The following is a 25,753-nucleotide window of genomic DNA, read 5'->3' on the forward strand; positions in this document are numbered from 1 at the left end:
GACAATCAGAAGGTTGGCTGTTCGAATCCCCATGACGGGGTGAGCTCCCGTTGCTCGGTCCCTGCTCCTGCCAACCTAGCAGTTCAAAAGCACATCAAAGTGCAAGTAGATAAATAGGTACCACTCCGGCGGGAAGGTGAACGGCGTTTCCGTGTTCTGCTCTGGTTCGCCAGAAGCGGCTTAGTCATGCTGGCCACATGACGCGGAAGCTGTACACCGGCTCCCTCGGCCAATAAAGCAAGATGAGTGCCGCAACCCAAGAGTCGGTCACGACTGGACCTAATGGTCAGGGGTCCCTTTACCTTTACCTGCCCAGGAAGGCAAGCCTAACACCATCATGTTGTTCCCCATTCCATCCCCATTCGATCTCCCCCTTCCACTCCAGTACTGGAGCTAGACTGGGTGAAGGACCAGGCAAAATAGAGAGCAAAGCAATACAACAGACATGTCTCCATGCATCAGAATTTACAGGTGCGGATGTCAAAAATACAGTAACCAAAACTCGGAGCAGGATCTTACCTAGAACATCGCTATAGAACTGATGCCAGTCTTTATAGAGAACTTGATGGTAGAGGATATCATTTGAGAGGTAGAAGAGCATGTTTTGGAGTCGCTCCATGAAGGACATCCTATCTGTTAGCGCCTTCATGCTTGCAGGCACATAGGATGCAGGGGCTGGCAATCCTCCACAAAGACGCTCCACTGTGTTTGCCACAGAGAATCGATAGGTGTATATAAATGGAATCCGAAGTTTCTGAGCCAACAGTTCTGCACAAGGATAGAGTGGGTCTGCAAGGAGAACATCGAATCCAGCTGATTCCATCTTCTCCAGCAGTTTCTCATTCGTCACAGCCATCTGACAGAAAGTTTTCTGCCGATGCATTGTCACAGTTATGATGTCAGACAACTTGTTGAAAAACTCCCAGTAAGATAGTTCATGAACATCATACGTCATAAAATATACTAAGTTCTGCAGCAGATCTTCCATCTCTGCCCTTGAGAATGGAGCGGATATCACTTCTATCTGGAAAGGAGAAGGTTCACTGGGGTCAATTATCCGGAAGAATGAAGGCAGGAGCACAGTCACTCGGTGGCCTCTGGCTGTGAGCTCATTCGTGATGAATTCCATATTGATCCAGTGGCTGTCGTCTGCCGGCCAGATGAGGACATTCCCACTGGAGGCTGAGCCCCAAAAGAACACCCAAACCACGGAAAACACCAGCAGCCATTTTGCAGCCATTGCGTCCTGGCTTTCCCACGCTTGATTCAGAGAGCTCCAAGGTGGTTGTGACAGGCTTGGGCTTATGCAGTGCCTCTCCTCCCTGTTTCACCTTTGCCGTACTTTGGCACAGAGTTCGTCAAAGCAAAGGTGGTTTTCTGCTACAGCACAATCCTGTTACACAGCATGATCCTGTCGAAACGTGGGTTTATGATTGTTACTCCGCCTAGTTACGAAACAGCCTCTCTGTTCAATATACACTTTGGTTTGTCTTACTAGGAATTACTCTCAGGTAACCTCTCTATGGGGACGCGGGTGGCGCTGTGGGTTAAACCACAGAGCCTAGGACTTGCTGATCAGAAGGTTGGCGGTTCGAATCCCCGTGACAGGGTGAGCTCCTGTTGCTCGGTCCCTGCTCCTGCCAACCTAGCAGTTCAAAAGCACGTCAAAGTGCAAGTAGATAAATAGGTACCACTCCGGCGGGAAGGTAAGCAGCGTTTCCGTGCGCTGCTCTGGTTCACCAGAAGTGGCTTAGTCATGCTGGCCACATGACCTGGAAGCTGTACGCTGGCTCCCTCGGCCAGTAAAGCGAGATGAGCACCGCAACCCCAGAGTTGGCCACGACTGAACCTAATGGTCAGGGGTCCTTTACCTTAACCTCTCTATGTGGTCCATAATATTCTCACACAAAACTTGAAGCAAATGAAATGGTTTTCCTATAAGCACAGGATTGGAGAAACTTTTTTTGCTTGTGGGACCATAGTTTCTTCTGGTCAACTGTGAACAGTGGGAGATTGAGGGCAGCGTGACCAGTTTCCCAGCACTGGTCACCATGCCACAGGGGGCATCGCAGGGCTTTGCAGCTATGGCGTAGTGCACATGCAGATGGAAGGTTGGAGGTTGTGATGGATTTTGGCCTCTCGCAGGCCGCCGCTGAAATTTGAAAGACCAAAGTCCACACCTACCATAAACATCAGCCTCAAATGCAAAGGTACCTGCCGTTTTCAAAGAAAATAGTTGATATTTAACAAAGTCCTGCCAGAGCAGACTCACTGATATTAAAGAATCTAAGGTAGTCCGTCATGTCCATTAAGCTCAATAGGTCTACTCTGAGTTGGGCTAGGTCTAAAAATCTCTGGCAACCCAATATCCTTTGCTGCTGAGGTGCTAGGGCCATTCCCAGTGGCTCTGATGACCTCTAAAGCCTACAATTAGACACATAGAGAGTGTTTCTAGCATACACAGGTGGGGAGATGCATGCCAAGACAGAGTAAAGATGGCTATTGGCCAAGATGACATCTCCTGCAGTTTCGTGCAGCAGATGAGGATGCATTCTCTGTGGTGCTAGTGGTTAAATGAATCAGTGTCAACTGCTAAGGGATGCTGTGCAAGGAACAAGATTATGTGGGTAGTCGGTTTCACAAGGCAACTCTTGTATTGTCTCCAGTTAGTTACATCAATAGGGCTAGGGGTTGTTGTTGTTGTTTAGTCATTTAGCCATGTCCAACTCTTCGTGACCCCATGGACCAGAGCACGCCAGGCACTCCTGTCTTCCACTGCCTCCCGCAGTTTGGTCAAACTCATGCTGCTAGCTTTGAGAACACTGTCCAACCACCTCGTCCTCTGTCGTCCCCTTCTCCTTGTGCCCTCAATCTTCCCCAACATCAGGATCTTTTCCAGGGAGTCTTCTCTTCTCAGGAGGTGGTCAAAGTATTGGAGTCTCAGCTTCAGGATCTGTCCTTCCAGAGAGCACTCAGGGCTAACCTCCTTAAGAGCTAGGGCTAGGGGTAGTCTTGGGTGAAGAAATGTCAAGGGTAAGGATTCACTCCTGCTCTCAGAGAACCTAAGCCTCCCTCACCTGGGGTGATGCCTCTGCGAGAGAAGGAAGCAGCAGTGGCAAGCTGCCCCCCTGGACCTGTAAAGATGAGCAGGTCCTCAGGCAGTGGGAGGTTGCTCACTGCTGGGCTGTCAAGTACAGGAAAATCCTGGCTGGCTCATAAGAGCACGCCTCTTTCTACCTTGTCCTGAGCCTAGCACCTTCCAACTCAGGCTAGGTGTCTTTCCTCCTCCTGTCCGCAGCACCACCTCCTGCGTTCTATACGCTCCACCTCCTGTGCCTCATGAGACCACTGAATATGGTCCCAACTTCACCAGTCTACCATTCCCCCTCACCCCATCAGAGTGCTTTGTGGATCCAGCCAGCAGCTAGGCCATAGCTGTCAACTTTCAGATTTGAAAATAAGGGATCAGCAGCCTCAAAAATAAGGAATCAGCAGCCTCACCTGTCCCGGGGACAGTCTATGGGATATCTAACAATCCGGGATAGCAGCAGGAAGCAGTGGGAAATGGCACTGGAATAAGGGAATTTCCCACAAAAAAAGGGAAGGTTGACAGCTATGAGCTAGGCAGGATCGCCGTAGGGGGTGACACAAGCAGGTGGGGCTGCTTGACAGTCTCATTTGGTCCATGTGGACCAAACCAATTCACACTTTCACAAACCACTGCACAGAATGGAACAGAACAGCTAGAGTCAGATATCACACCTCTCAGAATTTCATCATGTAGTTTTTGGCTCAAGCAAGGCATAAAATACTTGTTTTTCAATTGTAGCCCAAAACGTGGGCAACGGATACAGGAAATATAAGCAGACGTTATATGAAATATGGTAACAATGTGCATCTCTGCTTGCATTTTAGTGTGATATATCCACAAATTAGCAGAAAATTACTACTTACATTTCTGCACTGTTCTTCTACAAAGTGGGGAGGCAGAGTTCAATCGTAGCATCAGAAAGAGATGTACAGGTAAGGGGAGCTGAAACACCTCTTTCTCTTGCATGAGCTTCATACCCCATGCTCAGTTGCCTAAATTCTGCTTTCCCTGCCATCTCCCACCTCAATACTGGAGCTGGACTGGGTGATGGACCAGGCAAAAAAGAGGAAAACCACAGCACAGAAATGTGTATGTGAAACAACACTTTTTGATGTTGATGTCAAAAATACAATGACCCGAATGAGGAGCGAGCTCTTACCTAGAACATCACTATAGAACTCATCCCAGCCTTTATATTGAACGTGCTGGAATAAGAAATCTTGGAAGAGGTAAAAGAGCATGTTTCGGACCCGCTCTGTGAAGGACATCCTGTCTGTTAGTTCCCCTGTGCTAGCAGGCACATAGGATGGAGGAGCTGGCATACATCCACATAGACGCTCCACTGTGTTTCCAAAAGAGAACCGATAGGTGTATATAAATGGTATCCGGAGCTTCTGAGCCAACAGTTCTGCGCAAGGAATGAGTGGATCTGCAAGCAGAACGTCGAAACCAGCTGATTCCATCTTCTCCAGCAGTTTCTCATTTGTCACAGCTATATGACAGACAGTTTTGTATCGACCCATCACGTGTGTTACTAAGGCATTCAACTTGCTGAAAAATTCCCAGGAAGAAAGTTCTCGGATCCCATAAGTGCACAGATGTATGTAGTCCTGCAGGAGACCTTCCATCTCTGCCTTTGAAAACGGAGCAGATATCACTTCTATCGGGAAAGGGGAAGGTTCACTGGGGTCAATTATCCGGAAGAATGAAGGCAGGAGCACAGTCACTCGGTGGCCTCTGGCTGTGAGCTCATTCATGATGAATTTCAAATTGATCCAGTGGCTGTCGTCTGCCGGCCAGATGAGGACATTCCCACCTGAGGCTGAGCCCCAAAAGAACACCCAAACCACGGAAAACACCAGCAGCCATTTTGCTGCCATTGTGTCCTGGCTTTCCTCCACTAGATTCAGGGTGATCAAAGGTTACTGTGACAGGCTGGGCTTGTTCAGAGTACTCCTGAATTTCACTGCTCTCCACCCTGCTTAAACTTTGCCATTCTTTGGCACAGAGACTTTCCAAGAAAGGTTCTCTGCCGCAGGAAAATCCTGCTGGGGATAACATAGCATAGTTCTTTCGAAATCCGGACTCCTCCTACAGCAAGTAACAAAACAGGTTCTCTGCTCAGTGGACAAGTTTGTTTATTTCTCCAGGAATAACTCTGAATGAGTCATCCAATGGCTTCAGCTGAACTCTCCATATGGCCCATAATATTCACACCTAGAGCTCAAAGCATATGAAATTGTTTGCCTGTAACTCAGGAGTGGAGAAACCGCAATATTTAGGACATAATATTGACATGGCGGCAAGGGGAAAGTTGTGGCAAGCAGATATGAAATTTACTGCCTGTTACACATTAAAGGAAAACTATTTGGAAATGATATACAGATGGTATTTAACACCTAATAAACTGGCTGAGATGTACAAGACTGTATCAAGTAAATGTTGGAAATGCAAACAGTACAAAGGGTTATTTTTTTCATACGTGGTAGACTTGTAAAAAAGCAACAGGCTTTTGGGAAATGATACACAATGATACACAATTTTACGTCATAGTTGTAGCGCCCCCTGCAGCGCTCCTGAGGCTCCGTACCCAGCCCCATATCCACGTCTGAGCAACCATGGTGTTGTAAACAAAAATTGCGCATTCCTATCACAATGGTCAGCTTAGGAGAGGTCCTGGCATGTCCATGCTATCTCAACATCCGCTGTTCGTGGGAGACAGCTCTGTGGGTTGGGTCTGGCCCCTGCTGCACCACTGATCACAGCAGCGGGATAATTGTATCATCTCTTTTCTCATTCCATCACTGTGTTGTTAGAACTGGAAAATAAATAGCTGACTGCAGCAGAATAGTGATAAGAAGCTCAGGGAATGTGCGGTCAAGGGGCCATACAACGTATTATGCCAACTGCAACAGGAATTAGTTCTGCTGATAAGATAACAATCCTCAGATTTGCACAGGAGCCAATGGGAGTTGAAGAGACCCTGCAAAGTGCAGGATGGAGCCCAAGATACACACACCCAACTTTTTGGAGCCCTGTTCACAAGCCATCAGGAACGGTTATATAAACCGTTGTCCCCACTGCAAAGCAGATCAAGTAAACACCAGACCATTTGAAACAAAGCCTGCATGTGAACTGCAGTGTCAAATTCCTGTGTGTGTATTTTGCTTACGGAACCTGAGCTTCGGCTATTTGTAAAAATAACCTAATTACCAGAAAGCATGGGGGTCAAGGGGGTTGTGATGTAAGCAAATCTCCAAGCACAAAGAAATCTTTGTACCTGCTGAGATATCGAGATGGCTCATACTGTCTTTTATTCCCTTTTTTTTAAAAAAAAAAGCTGTTAGGCAAGTCTGCCATATGAAGTGTTTTCAGAACATAATAGAACATACAGTTTAGGGGCATTTTCATTTAGTCCTCCCTCTATTGTTGCAGATTTGCAAAGAAGAAATGAAGCCAAGGTGTTGAGATCTGGCAAAAGAATTTCCCTGACAGATGCTGAATGGATAAAGTGTTGACCTCGTCTCGGTTCCAAATCTTCATTCACACATGAAGCAAACTGAGTAGCCTTGGCTAGGAAATAAATGCCACTCCAGTCTGTTGGTTTTGTATAAGAACCAGAACATGTGCATCTACCCTCACATTGTTGGGGAGGTGGAAATAATAATCTACAAACGCCCACCCCACAAAATACAAAAAAAAGTTAAGTTAAGACTTAACTGAGTTAAGACAGGAGGGACATATATCCTCTTAAACTGGCCTATGGGGTGTCCCCCAAAAAGTGACTCTGAGGAATCATCATGTGAGCATGCCATCATGGTTATGTTTAGTGTCCTAACTCCCTCCCCCTTCTTTCCTAACCTTTATGATCAAGGAGAAAAGGCCCTGAAACATGTGTGTGTGATTTCTAGTTTTAATAGAAAGTTAGATTAGCCTCAACCAGAGCCAGGGCCTTTTCGACACTGGCTCCGGCCTGGTGGAACGCTCTGTCTCATGGGACCAGGGCCCTGCGGTATCTGATTTCTTTCCGCAGGGCCTGTAAGACAGAGTTGTTCCTCCTGGCCTTTGGCTTGGAGCCAATTTGATTCCCTCCCCCTCTTTCCTTTTTCTTTTCCTTTCTCCTCCTGCGACGAGGTTTCAATATTTTAATGTTGTATTTTAATCTTGTTTTTAAGTTGTATTCATTCAACTTGTTTTTATTATTGCTTGTTAGGTGCCCTGAGCCTGGCCTTGGCTGGGGAGGGTGGGGTATAAATAAAAATTATTATTATTAATAATAATAATCTGCACATCTTCTTGATTAGCTGCTGGCAACAACTCCTGGCACCACCTAAGATATCAGAAAGGACGTCAAGGGAAGTAGGGAACTCCAGCAGAGCTATGAGGAATCTGCAGCTTCTAGGGTTGGGGTGAGGGAAGGGTGGTCTTCCAGAAGTTGCTGACTTGCAACTCCTATCATCACTGACCACTGGGCATGCTGGCTAGGTAAGGGCTGATGCGACTTGCAAACCAGCAACTTTTGGACTCCACAGATCCACCCCACTCTGCATGCTAGAGCTACTCTTCACACTTCGGGCTCTTTGAGCCCCTTGAAAGCAAAGCAACAGTGCAATCTTAAACATGTCTGCTCAGAAGTAAGCTCTGCTGGATTCAAGGGGGTTTATGATCAGGTAGGTGGAGTGAAGGGGATGCAGGTGGCGCTGTGGGTTAAACCACAGAGCCTAGGACTTGCCGATCAGAAGGTAGGTGGTTCGAATCCCCGCAACAGGGTGAGCTCCCGTTGCTCGGTCCCTGCTCCTGCCAACCTAGCAGTTCGAAAGCACGTCAGAGTGCAAGTAGATAAATAGGTACCACTCCGGCGGGAAGGTAAACGGAGTTTCCATGCACTGCTCTGGTTCGCCAGAAGCGGCTTAGTCATGCTGGCCACATGACCCAGAAGCTGTACGCCAGCTCCCTCGGCCAGTAAAGCAAGATGAGCGCCGCAACCCCAGAGTCGGACACGACTGGACCTAATGGTCAGGGGTCCCTTTACCTTTACCTTAGGTGGAGTGAGGGTTGCTGCGGAATTTGAAAAGATATATACTGTATAGAGACAAGGGATTTGGAAGGTAGTCAGGGTGTGGGGTGACAGGAAAAGGGTGGCTTTAGCGAGGTGTGCTGGGAAAAAGAAGAAGAAGGGGAAAGATCAAAGACTGGGCTCCATCTTGGGAAGGCTCTCTGAAGGCAGGGGCGTAGGAAGGGGGGCGGGTCGCCCCAGTGCCATCATGGAGGGGGGTTGACAAATTATCAAGGAACAATTACTGCCCTACTAGGGTGGTTCATAACAAACTTTTTTGAAAATGTCTGCTCCAAAGGTCTTATCTTACTACACTAGGGATTATATAGCTATATATGTTTACTTGGCTGTTTTCCTATGTCTTGAAGGCTGAAATTTCAGTTCAGTGGAGCAGGGTCAAGATATTAACTGATAGGTTTATTTTGTTTTGGTAAACCACTTTGCAGGTTTTTTAAAATAAATTTTATTAAAGAAATAAACAACAAATAAAATAACACAAGCCAAAACACAATCCATCCTGTAGATTTAAGTATCTGTTCACAGTCGCCTACTTGTTGTCAGAGGCCCAGAATCCACATTCCTTTGTAAGAAAATATGAAATAACGTAAAACCATTTTTGCAGGCAAATGATAATAATAATAAATCAATGGGGGGACAACAGTAAATTATCCACACCGAGTACCACCTGACCTTCCTACGCCTCTGTCTGAAGGCTGGCTGGGAGAGATCCCTTTGACTCCAATGCTGCACTGCTGTGGGGAACAAGCCCTGTTTGAGGTGTTGCAATATCTGGAATCCCTCCTAAGGTATTAAGGAGGAACAGAAGTAGAACAGAAGGCAGAGCAACTCAGTGAAGCAATAAAAGAGCAAAGTAGGCGAGATCTGCTACTCCTTCCATTACAGGTGGCCAGACTACCTGGCTTGGTAGCATCTACCTCCAACTGATAGTGGCTCCACGAAGCCTCAGGATGAGGCCTTTCCAGTCCTGCAACCTGGGTCCCCCTTTCTATTGGCTATGCCAAGGACTGCTCCAAAAACCCTCTGCATTTTCGGAGCAGCTGCTCTACCAAATAATAGTGCTTTGAGGAGGAGGAGGAGGAGGAGAAACAAAAACAGGCTTACCTAAAACCTGACTGTAATAAGAGTCCCATTCTCCCCAGTAGGTCTGGAAAACATAATCCTGCAGGTGGTAAGATATCAAATTTTTCACCCTTTCCCCAAACGACAATCTGTCCGTGAGCTCAGACAGAGTAGCAGGAGCGTACGAAGGAGGGGAGGGTATTTTCCCACAGTGTCTCTCCACCGTTGAGGCCGGAGTGAAGCGCAGGGTGTATACAAATGGGACGTCCAATTTCACAGCAATCAGGTCACCACAGATTGTCACAGGGTCCACAAGAAGTACGTCGTATCGGCTCTTTGTCAGCCGGGCCATCAGTTCCTGGTTGGCCAACACCCCTTCGCACATTTGCCTGTTGAGCACGACTGCTTTCTTCATCAGTTTCCCCAGCTCTTGGTAGAACCTGTGGAAGGTCAGCGTGGTGGGCATATGGTTGAACCACAACATTATGATGTCCCTGATAAGGGCTTCGAAGTCGCTCGTTACAAAGGGCACAGGGTAAACCTCAAATGTGGCGCCTGATACATCATCGCTGGGTTTGATGGAGATGGCACCTGTAGGAACTAGGATGCTGACATTGTGACCTCTGTGCAGCAGTTCTTGAATGATGACCTTAACGTTGAGCCAATGGCTGGCTTCTGTTGGCCAAATAAGCACATTCCCACAGAAGACGTTTCCTACTAGGGTGACCTGAAGTATTACCAGATGGGTTACAACTGCTCTTGCTGAGATGGAGGTCATGATGTGCTTTTTTTGCATAGCCACGTTGTCTTCTTCAATAATTCCCCAACAGTGGAGCGTTATTCACTATTTCACTTCTCTGGAGAAACCTTCTGTCTCATACTCTCCTTCACTTTTGACCAAAGGTGTTTAACGTTTATAAAGTCTCTAACAGGAATGCTGCTGTTGTTGAAGAAGACGCTAAAATGAAAAAAGGCAGAAGGGTCATTTTTTCACCTATTCTGCACAACTAAAACCAATGCATATTTCACCCATCTTAATATATACAGTGGTACCTCGGGATGCGAACGGGATCCGTTCCGGAGCCCCGTTTGCATCTAGAAGCAAACGTAACTAGCGACGGCACATCTGCACACACACACGTCGCTTTTCACCACTTCTGCGCATGCACATGATGTCATTTTGAGCATCTGCGCGTGCGTGAGCGGCGAAGCCTGGAAGTAACATGCTACATTACTTCCGGGTTGCCACAGAGCGCAACTTGAATGTACTCAACATGAAGCATATTCAACCCGAGGTATGACTGTATATGGGTGGCCCAGAAACCACCAACATTTAAATTTTGGCAATTTTTAGTGGAGGGGGAGAGTGATTTCAGGCCCCTGAGCAAACAGCTATTCAATCCACCATTAAACAACCAAAAACCCGTAAACACAAATTGGCAGTTGAAACAAAAATGTAACCAGATAAAAATCTAAGGAAGGAGATGAAGAGCAGCGGCTATTTTGCTTTATAATATGAACAAACTAATGCAGTCACAGGTGTTACCACAGTAACTGCGTCCTCACATTTTCAGCATCATGGGACATACAAGAAAGCTTTTCCCTGTGGATCTCAGGGAAGGGGGAAGCACAGATGGGAAAAAAGGCCCCCCAAGGCTTCAGCCTTTCATGTATGCACTTTCATGTCCCAGCACTTTGAAATGGGCTCTGATGCTAATCAGAAACTGAGCTGAGCTGAGCTGGAAATCCTTCTGACAACGTGTCCCCATCAAGAAGTGAGCCACAACATTCTACACTGGTAGCAACTCTCAGACCACCTTCAGCGGTTTGCATCGATCAGCATCCATAGTTACCTCTTTCCCTCCCAAACTCACAGGTGCAGAGGCTTGTGGGCTGTCGCGACTGTTCCAGTTTCAGGAGCTGTTTTTATGTAGCCAAGATACTGATGTATGTTGCCAGGTGAACGTAATCATGTGCATGAGAAATGCTGGGTTGAATTTGCAGGCATTATTCTGCTAAGAAGATGATAACCCAATCTTTCATGGTGCCCATGCAAGATTAGGAAACGGGCTAAATAGGAGTTATTATCAATACGACAGGAAATAAAGCAAGCATGTCTTACAGCATCTGTTAGGACCTCATGGGGAGCTTTTAATGTCTGGTGTTTCATAGTTATTATTATTTTAAAAAAATATTCTGAGTGCCTAAGTAATAAATTGTCGTCATGATGATAATAATGATAAATCAGATCAATGTTGTCCCATTGACACCTACCTGGTCTTCTCCTTTCCAGATTCAGCAGTCTTCTGCATGGAGTAAAGGAAAAGAAGCTTAAATAAGATTTGTTTTGAATAGAGGTATTAAATGGAAAGAGAGGAATGTGAGAATCGGACAGGACATCCCCCTGGCATGTTCAGGGGAATAATGTAGGAACTGATGGAGAGGGTGGTAGCAAAGCTATTTGATTTCACATAAACCTTACCAGATGAACAAAGGTTAATCCAACAGGTCTTTGATGCCCAGAACTGAAAGCAGGTAGTCAAAACTTTTCACATAGGAAGGTCCAGAAGTAACTCCTGCAGTACCCTGAATGATAAAGGACGTATTGCACTGAATACAAACTGGTTTAATAGACAGGAGCTTTCTCAGTTAAGAAGTCCTGATCAAACTTATATCTTCACCACAACACAGTGTGTGAGATGTTCTTGAGTAGAGCATTGGACGGGTTTATTTTGGGAATGGTGTGGCAGCTGCAATGACTGAAAGCATCTTGGCAATCTGAAGTGCATGGATGACAAAAACCTGAACAACTTCCCATATCACCTTGAAATATACTCGGAGTCAAGAGTGGATTTCATGCTCTTTGTTCAGCTCATAGTGGTGAGGAGGAATAGAAGTTCCCCCAGAATGTCTGCTTTATATACATTATTTACACAATGGGCCCCACATGATTGGCTAATTCCAGGATTCACCTGTAGGCCAATCAGGTTGCGGATTCCCTTCCACCTGGAGCTGGATTGGGTGGCTCCTGTGGACCAATCAGACTGCTGCATTCTGGACCCTATTGTTCTAGGACCAATCAGACTGCTGACTTTTGGATCCTATTCAACTCAGTACATAACACACCTGTTCCAACTTTCTTGCAACTGGATTTTCTTGGGGGTGGATCCAGCGGCCTGCAGTTGGTAAAAAGCCCATGAGATCCGCCAATCAGATTGCAGATTCCCTTCCACCTGGAGCTGGATTGGGTGGCTCCTGTGGACCAATCAGACTGCTGATTGGTGAAATGTCTTTTAAAAAATTACTGGCTGGTTTGTTTTTGTTTGTTTTTTGGTGAAAGCAGTGCTTGGGAATGGGAGCCTTACCTCTTCACTTTTCACCCCATCAGAACTGAGATCACCACGCCTTGGTACGAATAGGAATCTTAGGGATAAATACCTGAGTGGTGCCAGCCATGTTTTTCACTTATTAACACTCAATTGATCTATTAACACCCCAGAGTGGTAACCAGTACCTGCTGATGAAATTACTGATTTAATTGCCCAAGTTCAAACTGGAAAACCAACAGGTCCCACTTTATTCCTCTCGGTCTGTTAAAATCCAACCCAGATTTACTAAGCGCCCAGCCTAAATTTCTCACATGTACCCTGGCACCAGTGTTGGGGCTCTTTTAATGCTGAGACTCCTCAGCACATTTGGGAACTGGCACCTCAATAGAGTTAGTGGGTTGAATGGGGAGTGTGGTGGATGGACTGGACATGGAGAGGGGAGAGTTTACTGAGTTGCTGTGTTGTAGCAGCGTGAGATTTTGGATATGCCAGTGTTGCAGGAACCCCCTCCCCAATCATTCAGTTTGTACAAACACGACACACACATTCTCACACACGACACACGTGACACTTCTGTTATAAATTCATAGAAAATCAGCCGTACATCAGATCTGTACCGTTCCACTTTTATTTTACACCATGAAGGAAGGACTATCAAAGGAGGGAGACTTGACACAAGACAGCCATAATTCCCCAAGCGTACCAATACGTCCTCATCGAGCCCTACCCAGTTGGAATGCCAACCTTGATGGTCCTAGACAGAAGATCATTACACTCACAAAGGACATGCATATGGAAGTGGATTCAGTAAGGACTGAAACAAAGGACAGTGACCAGCCCTTCCCTCTGGGGGCAGGAAACAGTGAACTCCTCTTTGTCCTCAGGAATGTAATCATGGGGAGGGGGAAAGGAGGAACCGGACAGGTGACAAGACACTCAGGTTACCACCACAACCCCTCCCTGAACCCCTCCTCTTTGTGATGTGTCAATGATGTAGTCTTAGGGGTGTCGCAAGGGGGAATAGTAGCTGATAAAAGTTGAGGTCTTCTTTTGTTCAGGGCTTCCATCTTGCTTCATCCTGTAGTGAGTTGGAGTCCTGTCGCGACAGTCTCAATAAAGACCAAGCCTACTGGATGCTGTTTTTTGTTTTTTTTAAATGATATTTATTAAAATTTCAGGAAAAAAAAGAATTACACAAAAACAAGAAGTAAAAATACAAGAAAAATACAAAATACAAAATACAGAATAAAAGAATAAAAGACACTTAAAAAGAAAAAAAGAAAAATGGATCAATCTTTCCATAGCTTACATTCATATCCTTGTTTCCCTGACCTCCTCATACCTCCCTTTTTTGTATTCCAGTTCAATTAGTTAAGTCAGCAATTTCTTTCCCTCTTTGTTTTCTCATGATCCTTTAACTTAATATACTATAACTTTAAATTTTCATCTGTTATCAATGCTTTTTTACATACACCTTTATGGCATTACTGCTTAAACCACCTAGCTTCATTCCAACATCATTCTAACATTCATTAATTTTGCAATATTTCTGTAAATAGTCTTTAAATTTCTTCCAATCTTCTTCCACCGGCTCTTCTCCCTGGTCTCGGATTCTGCCAGTCATTTCTGCCAATTCCATGTAGTCCATCACCTTCATCTGCCATTCTTCCAGAGTGGGTAGGTCTTGTGTCTTCCAATACTTTGCAATAAGTATTCTTGCTGCTGTTGTGGCATACATAAAGAAAGTTCTATCCTTCTTTAACACCAGTTGGCCGACTATGCCCAGGAGAAAGGCCTCTGGTTTCTTCAAGAAGGTATATTTAAATACCTTTTTCAATTCATTATATATCATCTCCCAGAAAGCCTTAATCCTTGGCCACGTCCACCAGTGGTGAAAGAATGTACCTTCAGTTTCTTTACATTTCCAACATTTGTTATCGGGCAAATGGTAGATTTTTGCAAGCTTGACTGGGGTCATGTACCACCTGTATATCATTTTCATAATATTCTCTCTTAAGGCATTGCATGCCGTAAACTTCATACCTGTGGTCCATAACTGTTCCCAGTCAGCCATCATTATGTTATGTCCAACATCTTGTGCCCATTTAATCATAGCAGATTTCACCGTTTCATCCTGAGTATTCCATTTCAACAGCAAGTTATACATCTTTGACAAAATCTTAGTTTTGGGTTCTAAAATTCTGTTTCTAATTTTGATTTTTCCACCTGGAAGCCAATTTTCTTGTCCAAATTATATGCCTCCATTATCTGATAATAATGAAGCCAGTCTCGCACTTTGTTTTTTAATTTCTCAAAACTCTGCAATTTCAATCTATCTCCATCTTGTTCCAAAATTTCCCAATATTTCGGCCATTTGACCTCCATATTGAGCTTTTTCTGAGCTTTCGCTTCCATCGCTGACAGCCACCTTGGGGTTTTGTTTTCCAATAAGTCCTTGTATCTTATCCAAACATTAAACAATGCTTTCCTGACAATATGGTTTTTAAATGCTTTATGTGCTTTCACCTTATCATACCACAGATATGCATGCCATCCAAATACATTGTTAAAACCTTCTAGATCCAAAATGTCTGTGTTTTCAAGAAGCAGCCATTCTTTCAACCAGCAAAAAGCTGCTGATTCATAGTAAAGTTTAAAATCTGGCAGGGCAAATCCACCTCTTTCCTTTGCATCAGTTAATATCTTAAATTTTATTCTAGGCTTCTTGCCCTGCCAGACAAATCTAGAAATATCTCTCTGCCACCTCTTGAAACAGTCCATTTTGTCCACAATTTGCAATGTTTGAAACAAAAACAACATTCTAGGCAATACATTCATTTTTATCGCAGCAATACGACCCAGCAGTGAAAGCTTCAAATTTGACCAAATTTCTAAATCTTTTTTCACTTCAGCCCAGCATTTTTCATAGTTGTCTTTAAATAAATTCCCATTTTTTGCTGTCATGTTAATCCCCAGGTATTTAACTTTCTTAACCACTGTTAAACCTGTCTCGTTCTGAAACCTCTCTTTCTCCATTGGTGTTAAGTTTTTCTCTAAAACCTTGGTTTTCAACTTATTCAGTTTGAATCCTGCAACCTGACCAAATTCTTGAATCAGTTCTAAAACCCTTTTGGTACTAGATTCTGGCTCCTGTAACGTCAATACTAAGTCATCTGCAAATGCTCTCAATTTGTACTGTTTGGCTCCGACTTGTATACCTTTAACCAACTGGTCCTTTCTAATCATATTCAGCAAAACCTCCAGGACCGATATAAAAAGCAATGGGGAGATTGGGCAACCTTGTCGTGTCCCTTTTTCTATCTTAAATTCTTCTGTCACCACATTATTTACAATTAATTTAGCCTTTTGTTCAGAATATATTGCACTTATACCGTTTTCAAAGCCTTGGCCTACCCCCATACCCTGTAAGTTCTTCTTCATAAAACTCCAAGAAATGTTGTCAAAAGCTTTCTCCGCGTCCACAAATATTAAAACTGCCTTAGTATTTATATTCACTTGTAATTTTTCTAAAATATTGATTATGTTTCTCACATTATCAGATAGATGTCTACCCGGGAGAAAGCCTGCTTGGTCTTTATGTATCTCTTCCACCAACACTCTTTTTAGTCTTTTAGCCAAGATGTCTGCAAAAATTTTGTAATCCACATTAAGTAATGATATGGGGCGGTAGTTCTTAAGCTGTGTCTTTTCAGTTTCTGTTTTCGGTACAAGTGTGATATACGCTTCTTTCCACGACTCTGGTGCCCTTTTCCCCTCCATTATTTCATTACAGACCTCTTTTAAAGGTTGTACTAACCATTCTTTTAAAGATCTGTAGTATCTACTACTGGATGCTGTTTTGCTCCAATTGTCCTGGTTGGTGTCTTTGCTTTTTGTCCAAGGGAGCCCTTGGATTTCTCCGTTAACACCAGAGAGAGCTTCTTGAGAAGAGAGCACAGCAAAGAGGAAAGGGTGGGGGAAAGCAGGTCACCGCTAGAAGGAATAAACTGGATAAAGAGAAAGCATAGTCTTATGTTGGAGGATGCAACATTTGGGGCAGTGTCTTTGTGTAGTGGGTGAGAATGAAGGCGTATGTGCTGCCTGACAGACTTAAGGAGAAAGGGTTAAACTCATGCAGAATTTGCTATGCTACCATCAGCAATTTAGGGTTTTAAAGGTAAAGGGTAAAGGGACCCCTGACCATTAGGTCCAGTCGTGGCTGACTCTCGGGTTGTGGCGCTCATCTCGCTTTACTGGCCAAGGGAGCCGGCGTACAGCTTCTGGGTCATGTGGCTAGCATGACTAAGCCACTTCTGGTGAACCAGAGCAGCACATGGAAACGCCGTTTAGCTTCCCACCGGAGTGGTACCAATTTATATACTTGCACTTTGAGGTGCTTTCAAACTGCTAGGTGGGCAGGAGCAGGGACTGAACAACGGGAGCTCAGACTGAACAACGGGAGCTCACCCCGTCGCAGGGATTCGAACCGCCGACCTTCTGATCGGCAAGTCCTAGGCTCTGTGGTTTAACCCACAGCACCACCCACGTCCCATTTAGGGCTATAGACTGAATTAAATTGACTGGTTGATGTGGAGTCCAAATGCACAATCCTGAGGTTTTCAGTTAGTGGAAAAATATGATCCCCTAAGTGGAGTAGGAGTAGAAGCTGGCACTTTGAATAGTAGCTCACCTATTTTCCTTCCCTTGAGTGAATTAGACAAGGCAGCATTTGTCCACCCATATCTACAGAAAGCATAATACCTAATAAATTGTTTTTCTTTCCTTTCCTTTCCTTTTCTTTTCTATTGGCTGGTAGGTTGCCAAGCATGGGGAAGGGTATATTTTTTACTTTTCTGAGGAGCACAAACACATAACACCACCTAGTGGATAGTCAAAATTATCTTCCACATCTGGAACAGTAGAAAAAAATGTAGTCTTGTATGAGATGGTAAAACCAAGACACTTGGAGGGTATGTGCTCCTTCTGTCCGTTCGTCCTTCCATCTCTTTCTCTGTTCATTATTATTTTCTCTTCCCTTTTTCATGTTCTTTCTTTCCGTTACAAAAAATTCTTTTGTCCTTTTTTGCAGTTTGGGTGGGGGCTCTGTCACTGCTAAAATGCATCTTTTATCTTTATACATGATTTTTAGTGGGTTGGCAGAAACTCTAGAAACAACTTGTGTATTTGGCGCCCTAATGTTTATTAGAGACATTTTATGCTTACAATCTTTTTATATATACAGCGGTACCTCTGGTTGCGAACGGGATCCGTTCTGGAGGCCCTTTTGCAACATGAAAAGCCTGCAACCTGAAGCGCCGTATCTGCGCAGGTGCACAGCATGCTTTGGTGTTTGTGCGCATGCGCAAAGTGCAATTTAGCGCTACTGTGCATGCGCGAGCAGCGAAACCCGGAAGTAACCCTTTCTGGTACTTCCAGGTAGCCACGGGACGCAACCTGAAAAAACGTAACATGAAGCAAACGTAACATGAGGTATGACTGTAACCCTTTAAAAGACTTGTATCATACCTCTATTGTTCTATCCTTCCATTTATTTAGTTAAATTTCCTTGAAAATTCAGCATCAGTCACCTTGATGCCAAGCCAAAAACTCATTGGTGACTGCTTGGCAACTAGAACAGAACAGTTACCGTATTTTTCGCTCTATAAGACACACCAGACCACAAGATGCACCTAGTTTTTGGAGGAGGAAAACAAGAGAAAAAAAATTCTGAATCTCAGAAGCCAGAACAGCAAGAGGGATCGCTGCGCAGTGAAAACAGCGACCCCTCTTCCTGTTCTGGCTTCTGGGATAGCTGTGCAGCCTGCATTCGCTCCATAAGACGCACACACATTTCCCCTTACTTTTTAGAAGGGAAAAAGTGAGTCTTATAGAGCAAAAAATACGGCAAATTTTTGTGTGCATGTGTGCTTGTGTGAGAGTGATTTTCTTTACAGGAGCTAGGTGAGGTCTGAGATCTTTGGACTCGAACTGGATCTTTTTTAAAAAAAATATAATAATTTTTATTAACCGACCAATCAAATCAAATCAAATCACATCACATAAATTCCAAATTACAAAGCCTAATTTAAATTTAAATTAAACTCGAACTGGATCTTTGGACTCGAGCAATTTGGATTCTGGTTGCTTATCCTGGTGCCCCTGCATTTCCCCATACAAAGGAGAGAGCTAAGTTGCATGTTGCAAATCTGATCGATTCGGCATGCACAACAAAGCTGTTGTCTTAAGTGCACTGCCTGGTTCTGCCCCCAAACCAGGCCATAGCAGGGCAAAGTGCTTGCTGCTTGCTCAGCAGAGAAGTGAAGGAATATCGTCAAAATGCATGCAACAGTACTGGGAAACTGAAAAGTTAATAATTGAAAGAAGGGTCAGTACCCACCTTTATGGAACTGCAACAAAGCTTGATCCCAGCTCCTGCCAACCTAGCAGTTCGAAAGCACGTCAAAGTGCAAATAGATAAATAGGTACCGCTCTGGCGGGAAGGTAAACAGCGTTTCCGTGCGCTGCTCTGGTTCGCCAGAAGCGGCTTAGTCATGCTGGCCACATGACCCAGAGGCTGTACGCCGGCTCCCTCGGCCAATAAAGCGAGATGAGCGCCGCAACCCCAGAGTCAGCCACGACTGGACCTAATGGTCAGGGGTCCCTTTACCTTTACTCATGCATTAGGTTTAAAAGCATGGAGAAATGTTGTTTGTTTGATTGTTTATAAAGATGGCTTTTATCTCTTGACAGGAAATGGAAGAATTTGTCCAGAGTTCAGGGGAGCATGGCATTGTGGTGTTTTCTCTGGGCTCTCTTGTTGCAAGCTTAACAGATGAAAGAATAACATGCTTGCATCAGCACTCAGCCAACTTCCACAGAAGGTCAGTGTTCATGTCATTTGGTTAAAAATGCAGTTGTAAACAGTACTGGATTTGTGAAAATGCTGCCCTCATTTCCTTATCCCTGCCATGATAAGGGAACACTTTCCACATTTGTTTTCCTTAAAATCTACCCGTACTTAAACATCATCACTTTTTTTAAAAAAAATATTTAATTATTTATTGAGTACAAATTAGAAAAAAATACAAATATTCCAAAAAAAGGAAAATACATGTAACCAAGAGAAAATTAGAAAAGATTTTACCTCTTCTCATATTTACAATTATTTACACCTCTACAAAACAATATTCACAATAAAGAAAAGAAATGAAAGGTAAAATATAAAAGAAAAGAACAAGAAGAAGATAAAGAAAAGGAAGAAATAAGATCAAAAATGAGAGTTTTAAAAGGAGATAAGTATTCACTATACTTTTTATTTTTGTAGATTATGAGAATTCTGAACAGCAGTGTTTTGGGTTGTTTTCAGATGACCTATTTGCTGAGCGTTCATCCTGTTTTATTTGCACAAGGTTTGCAGGGGGACTACAGTATGTTTGTAGGAAAGTTATAGGATGTTGCATCAAGAAATGGTTACCCCAAACTTTCCAGGGCAATTTCCTGCCACTTTCCTTCCCATAAAAAAGTCCAATTTTGGGGAAGCAGGTTTGTTGTTCAAGAGTACCAAATCCACTTTAATTGTGCAGCTCGAATTTAATTTTGCACCTTGTATATCTTCGTAAGTATAAATGCCCTATTAGTTGCCTACTATCTTAATGTTGCCCGTCACCCCAATCTCTGAGCGGTGTGAGCAGTGTTAGAAACTGAGATTTGAAAGCTAGGAGCTAAATAGCACCTTAAACCTAGGTTATGGGCGCAACAACGGAATGTCTAGGTGCGCTTTTTTTAGTAACAAGAATACAAAGCTAAAAATGAATGAATTGAAGCTAAAATATTATATTCATTTTTCACATGGTCTAGTCCTTCTGCTGCCCACCCCCCTAATATTATTAAGAGCGTCTCTTCTCCAGTCTTCAGAGAGTAACTGGAAGTGGGCAGGCAGAAAAAAGGTCCTCCTTTCCTTCCACTCTGCAGTTTTCTTCTGAAATCTCAGGCATAGTACTGCGCCCAGAGTCCAGAAACTGCTTACGCTAATGAAATTCCCTGTTGCAAAATATGCCTAGAACAATGGGATTTTCGAACACTGGGTGTGAGGTTCTAGGGGTTCCATGCGCTTACCCAGGATCTGTGTTTCCTTTTGGAAATGAGGCACAATGGAGACTGTGGTGTCTTCAGGATATATGGTTTATTTATGCATATATACAACCAAAGCCTGCGATGGAGGGGTTCACAGCATGAACACCCCTAGTGGGTCTTCTTTCTCCCATAGCTGCAGCTATGGATTCAAACAGACATCCAACATCTCTCTCCCTCCCCCTCCCTCCCCTCCCTCCCCTCCCTCCCTCTCTCTCTCTCTCTCTCTCTCTCTGTCTCTCTGCAGCTTGCTGCTTTCCTTCCTGGTCACATCACACAAATGGGCTTGATTAAATTCAAACGCTAGATCCAGGGATTTACAGATGTCTAGCGCCCACAAACTCATAATATTAATATATGTTATAGGCTCAGATGTACTCCAGAAATATGGTGCACGATCATTTTACTGTCACTAAAGAAAGTGGTTAAGCAGCTAGTGTTGATGAGCCATATTAGAAAACAGATGGGCCAACAGTTATTGGAGAAGCTTTCAGAATCAACATGGTCCTGTTTAAAAGCCAAGCAAAATGAGTAGACGGCCTGTGAGCCAGTTTAGTTTTCTTTGCAATCTGAGCTACAGATAACAGTTTTTCCTCCCCCCCCCCCCCCCGATCCAGGTTCTTTGGCACCACAAAGGGAAAAGGACAGAAACCTTAGGAGCTAACACCAGGCTTTATGAATGGATACCACAAAATGATCTTCTGGGTAAGAGAGACTTCATGTTTCATTGCACCTTTGGCTTCATTGCAGCGTTCTGCCAATCCCTAGGAAATATCTCCTCCATCCTCACTTTCCTCACTCACTGACAGCCCTGGATAGTGGTAGCAATGAGCATCTTTCCCTTCATTTATTCCATTCCTAATCAGTAGCTTTACCCTGCCCCTTGTATTCTGTTATGCCTGTTTTATTGCTGAGCTTGGATCATTTTCAAAATTAATCACAGAAATGGCAATGTGTGTGTTGGGCAGGGAAGAAGGGAAGATGCAAACTGGGAAATGGTGAGCTCACACATGCTGTAGCCCAGGGGTTGGCAACCTAAGACCCATGGGGTCGTTTAACTGGCCCATGAGCCACCCCTGAACCAAGCCACCCACTCGGTGAGTCCCCGCACGCTGCGCTAAACCGGCGCAGTGCAGCGACTCACTTTCGCAGCGCCGGAAACTGCATCTGTGCAGATGTAGATGCCGGAAATCGTGTCTGTGCAGACACAGGTGCCAGAAATCATGGGCAGGCGGGTGATCTGGCCCACGAAGGGATCTCCGCTGGAGTGAACTGACCCATGGAAGGTAAACCTTGCTGACCCCCGCTGTAGCCTGAAAAAGGACATTTACAAAACACAGAGAAGAACTGTGGTTTGCTTATGCATTGACAACACACCATAGCTCCAAAGATCCAGGGAAATGTTTGGATGGGGAGAATCTCGACGTTTCCTTTCTAAATGGTCAAGGATGCATCTTGTAGGCTTCTGCACATTCCTCTCTCACCTACGGCTTTCTGGTTTGACCTGACTCCTTGTCTGGTGCAAGCTGTTGGAAGAAGCTCTTTGGTTGTGCTTCTCCTGACCAATAGTAGAAGCAGATCATTATCCAGAATGGATGCTGGTTGACCTGCCCCCGACCGCACAATATAAGATATAAACTGTCTCTGCTGTTTGCTTCTAGTCCTTCTCCAGGCCTCCTGCCATCACCAATTTGTAGAGTTCTATATCAAACTATTATTCTTCATACCACAGCTGTTTCCTATACTTCCCCCCTCTCCAGTTTCTGCTAGAGTAGGCCAGCTTCTCTTGGGTGCAATTTCTTGGAATCCTTGGGGAAAAGGGCAAAGAGGCAGGGGAAACAGCTGGGGTACACCCCAAGGAAAGCCAAGGCCCCAGACAGTGCTAAATTTTTGGTACTTTGTGTTTTCAACTATTCAGGACACCAAGGACTGCAAACTCTCTCTGTTTCACAAAGCTGTTGTGTGCTTGGCCAGAGTCAGCGTTGAGTTCTAGAAACATTACTATGTATAGTGAACTGCAATCTCCAGAGATTGCCTGACAGTTGGACTATGCTGGGCACTGTTGCTAAGAATCAATGATAATAACCTACTTGTCACATCCCATAGTCAACAGAGTCTCATCTTCTCCTTCCAGGACATCCCAAGACCAAAGCCTTCATAACACATGGTGGGATCAATGGGATTTATGAAGCTATTTACCATGGCGTTCCCACAGTGGGGATTCCCATGTTTGCTGACCAGCCTGACAATATTGAGCACATGAAGGCAAAGGGGATGGCCGTGGGTCTGGACATCAAGACAATGGATGCAGAAGATTTAGTGGATGCTGTGAAGGCTGTCATTCTCAACATGAGTCAATCGCAAACTCTCCTCTGAAGAAGACATCTGAAGGCAGCCCTGTTTAGGGAAGTTTTTAATGTTTGAAGTGTTATTCTGTTTTTAGTGTTTTGTTGGGAGCCACTCAGAGAGGCTGGGGAAATCCAGCCAGATGGGTGGGGTATAAATAAAATTATTATTATTATTATTATTATTATTATTATTATTAATTAAAGACTGCCGTCCTTTGAGTTCTGGCTCTATACTAATTTGTTCTTATTTCTCTATCTTCTCCCTACCCAGTCCTCCAGATATAAGGAAAATGCAATGAGACTGTCACAGATCCAGCATGACCAACCAATAAAGCCACTGGACCGGGCTGTCTTGTGGATTGAGTTTCTTATGTTAATAGACTTCCCTCTATCTCTTTGCGGATTCCATATTTCTCTTACATTTAAGTAATCCGTATTCCATTATTAAAAAAGAAAATTCCCTTATATCTGTGAAGTTAGTCCAGGCACAGCCCAGTGTTGTTATTGGAACCATATTTCGTCAGAAAATTTTTAAAGCCATCCCATTCAGGACCAGACATTTCATGGGGTGTCAATTCCACTTTCCCTGTCTCATGAGGACTCTACTGGTGTCCTTCAACACTCTTAAGTTCCTTTCCTTCTTCCTTGGGCTCTGAGCTCCACATCCATGACACCACAAACAGGACTTGTAACACCTGCTAAACTGCAATGGAAATGTGAGTTTGGGCCCTATTCCAATTTCTCCTTCCTTTTCTCTCTTCCCCCCTCCCCTTCTTTATCCAATCCTCCAGGTATAAGGAAAATGCAATGAGACTGTCACAGATCCACCATGACCAACCAATAAAGCCACTGGACCGGGCTGTCTTTTGGATTGAGTTTCTTATGCGCCAGAAAGATGCCAAGCACTTGAGAGCAGCTGCCCATCACTTGACCTGGTACCAATATCACTCCCTGGACATCATTGCCTTCTTGATCGGTTCCATGGCAGTCTTCACATTCATTGCTGTCAACTGCTGTTTATTTTGTTGTCGGAAATGTGGCAGGAAAACCAAAACAGAGTAGCTTCTTCTGGGACCCGGCCATCGTTATGTGGCTTGCATTATTCAGTATACTCAGACTTAAGCCCCATCATGAAATCATCTTCCAAAAGCTTTAATCGTTTGCAACAACTTTCAGCTGAATTGAGAAGCCAACCATAGCCATGCTCCATTCAGCAGCTAAGAGAAAGTTATAGGTATCAATGATGGTTCATTTTAGCATTGCTTATTATTTTTTTCCAAATATCTTAAACACAATGCAGCTTAACAATATTATTCTCCTTTCAATCTATATCTTATCCGAATTAACTTCCCTCCACCCCTCTTCTAGCTTCTCTACATTGCTCTTACTTAAGCTTGATTACTATATATACATTCTATAAATGTCTATAATTTCTTAATAATTTTTTGTATTATACTTTAGACATACATTCCTTATTATATTACAGCATTACATCTTGTGGTCTACCCAAATGTATACAATAAACGTTATGAGTTTTATTTCAGTCCTGTTAGTGTCTTTATTTATGTACAGTTTTCTCTAAGTATACCATAAATTTAGACCATTCTTTATGGAATTTCTCATCGTCCTGCTATCAGATTCTTCCTGTTAGCCTTGCTATTTCTGCATACTCCAATACTTTCTGTTGCCATTCTTCAATTGTTGGAATATCTTGTTGTTTCCATCTCTGTGCAAGGAGTAGTCTTCCTGCTGTTGTGGCATACAGGAAGAATTTCTGATCTTCCTTTTTAATGTCCTCTCCAGCCATTCCTAGCAAAAATGCCTCCAGTTTTTTATAAAAGGTGTACCTAAATATCTTTTTTAACTCACTATACACACTATCCCAAAAAGTGTCACCCTTGTCACACAACCACCACATGTGGAGAAAATTTCCCTCTTTTACAGTGCATTTCCAACAGTTCTTATTTTTCATTTTGTACATCTTTGCTAGTTTGGTGGGTGTTAAGTACCACCTATACATCATTTTTAACAAATTCTCGTCATGGATGCGGTAAATTTTATTCCTAAATTCCATAGTCTTGTCAATTTCTCATACTCGATATTATATCCTAGGTCCATTGCCCACTTAGTCATGACCTCCTTAATTTCTTCATCTTTTGTATGCCATTTCAACAAAAATTCATATACAGTGGTACCTCGGGTTACATATGCTTCAGGTTACATATGCTTCAGGTTACAGACTCCGCTAACCCAGAAATATTACCTCGGGTTAAGAACTTTGTTTCAAGTTGAGAACAGAAATCATGCTCCAGCGGTGCGGCAGCAGCAGGAGGCCCTATTAGCTAAAGTGGTGCTTCAGGTTAAGAACAATTACAGGTTAAGAACGGACCTCCGGAACGAAGTAAATACTTAACCCGAGATAGCACTGTACTTTAGACAACATCTTTGTACGACCTTGTAATACCCCAGTCTCCAGTATTGATCTATCATGATTAAATCCATATATTTTTTATCTTTAAGGAATATATCATTAATTTGGTGATATTCCATCCATCCTGACAATCTAAGTTTTAGTTCTTCATAAGGTCTGATTTTGATTATGTTATTGTCTTCTTTCAACAAATCTCTATAGCTTATCCAATCTCTTTTCATATTTAATTTTTTAACTGAAAAGGCTTCCCTGCTTTGATGGAACTTATTCTGTAATCTCCAGAATTAG

General features: G+C 43.7%; 2 protein-coding genes across 2 annotated transcripts; one reads left to right on the plus strand and one right to left on the minus strand.

The window, feature by feature from the left end:
* Positions 1 to 25,305, plus strand: LOC308461807 (UDP-glucuronosyltransferase 2A1-like). Its single transcript, XM_080978972.1, is given in 6 exon segments — positions 1 to 285; positions 19,307 to 19,394; positions 19,397 to 19,437; positions 21,304 to 21,391; positions 22,821 to 23,039; positions 23,756 to 25,305. Coding segments are annotated over 6 exon segments (780 nt in total). The 5' UTR covers positions 1 to 282; the 3' UTR covers positions 24,097 to 25,305.
* On the minus strand, positions 5,793 to 11,648 carry LOC308460536 (UDP-glucuronosyltransferase 2A2-like). Its single transcript, XM_080977088.1, has 3 exons — positions 11,502 to 11,648; positions 9,270 to 10,185; positions 5,793 to 5,909 (listed from the first exon to the last, which is right to left on the minus strand). The coding sequence occupies exons 2-3, from the start codon at positions 10,021 to 10,023 to the stop codon at positions 5,893 to 5,895; spliced, it is 771 nt and encodes a 256-aa protein (XP_080833214.1). The 5' UTR covers positions 10,024 to 10,185; positions 11,502 to 11,648; the 3' UTR covers positions 5,793 to 5,892.
* Positions 25,306 to 25,753: the final 448 nt, after the last annotated feature.

Source organism: Podarcis pityusensis (assembly GCF_964106645.2).
Source record: "Podarcis pityusensis genome assembly, chromosome: 13".
Taxonomy (NCBI): Eukaryota; Metazoa; Chordata; class Lepidosauria; order Squamata; family Lacertidae; genus Podarcis; species Podarcis pityusensis.

Bases quoted from the DNA above. Each gene is read 5' to 3' on its own strand.
- LOC308460536 (XM_080977088.1), bottom strand. From the start codon at position 10,023: ATGCAAAAAAAGCACATCATGACCTCCATCTCAGCAAGAGCAGTTGTA.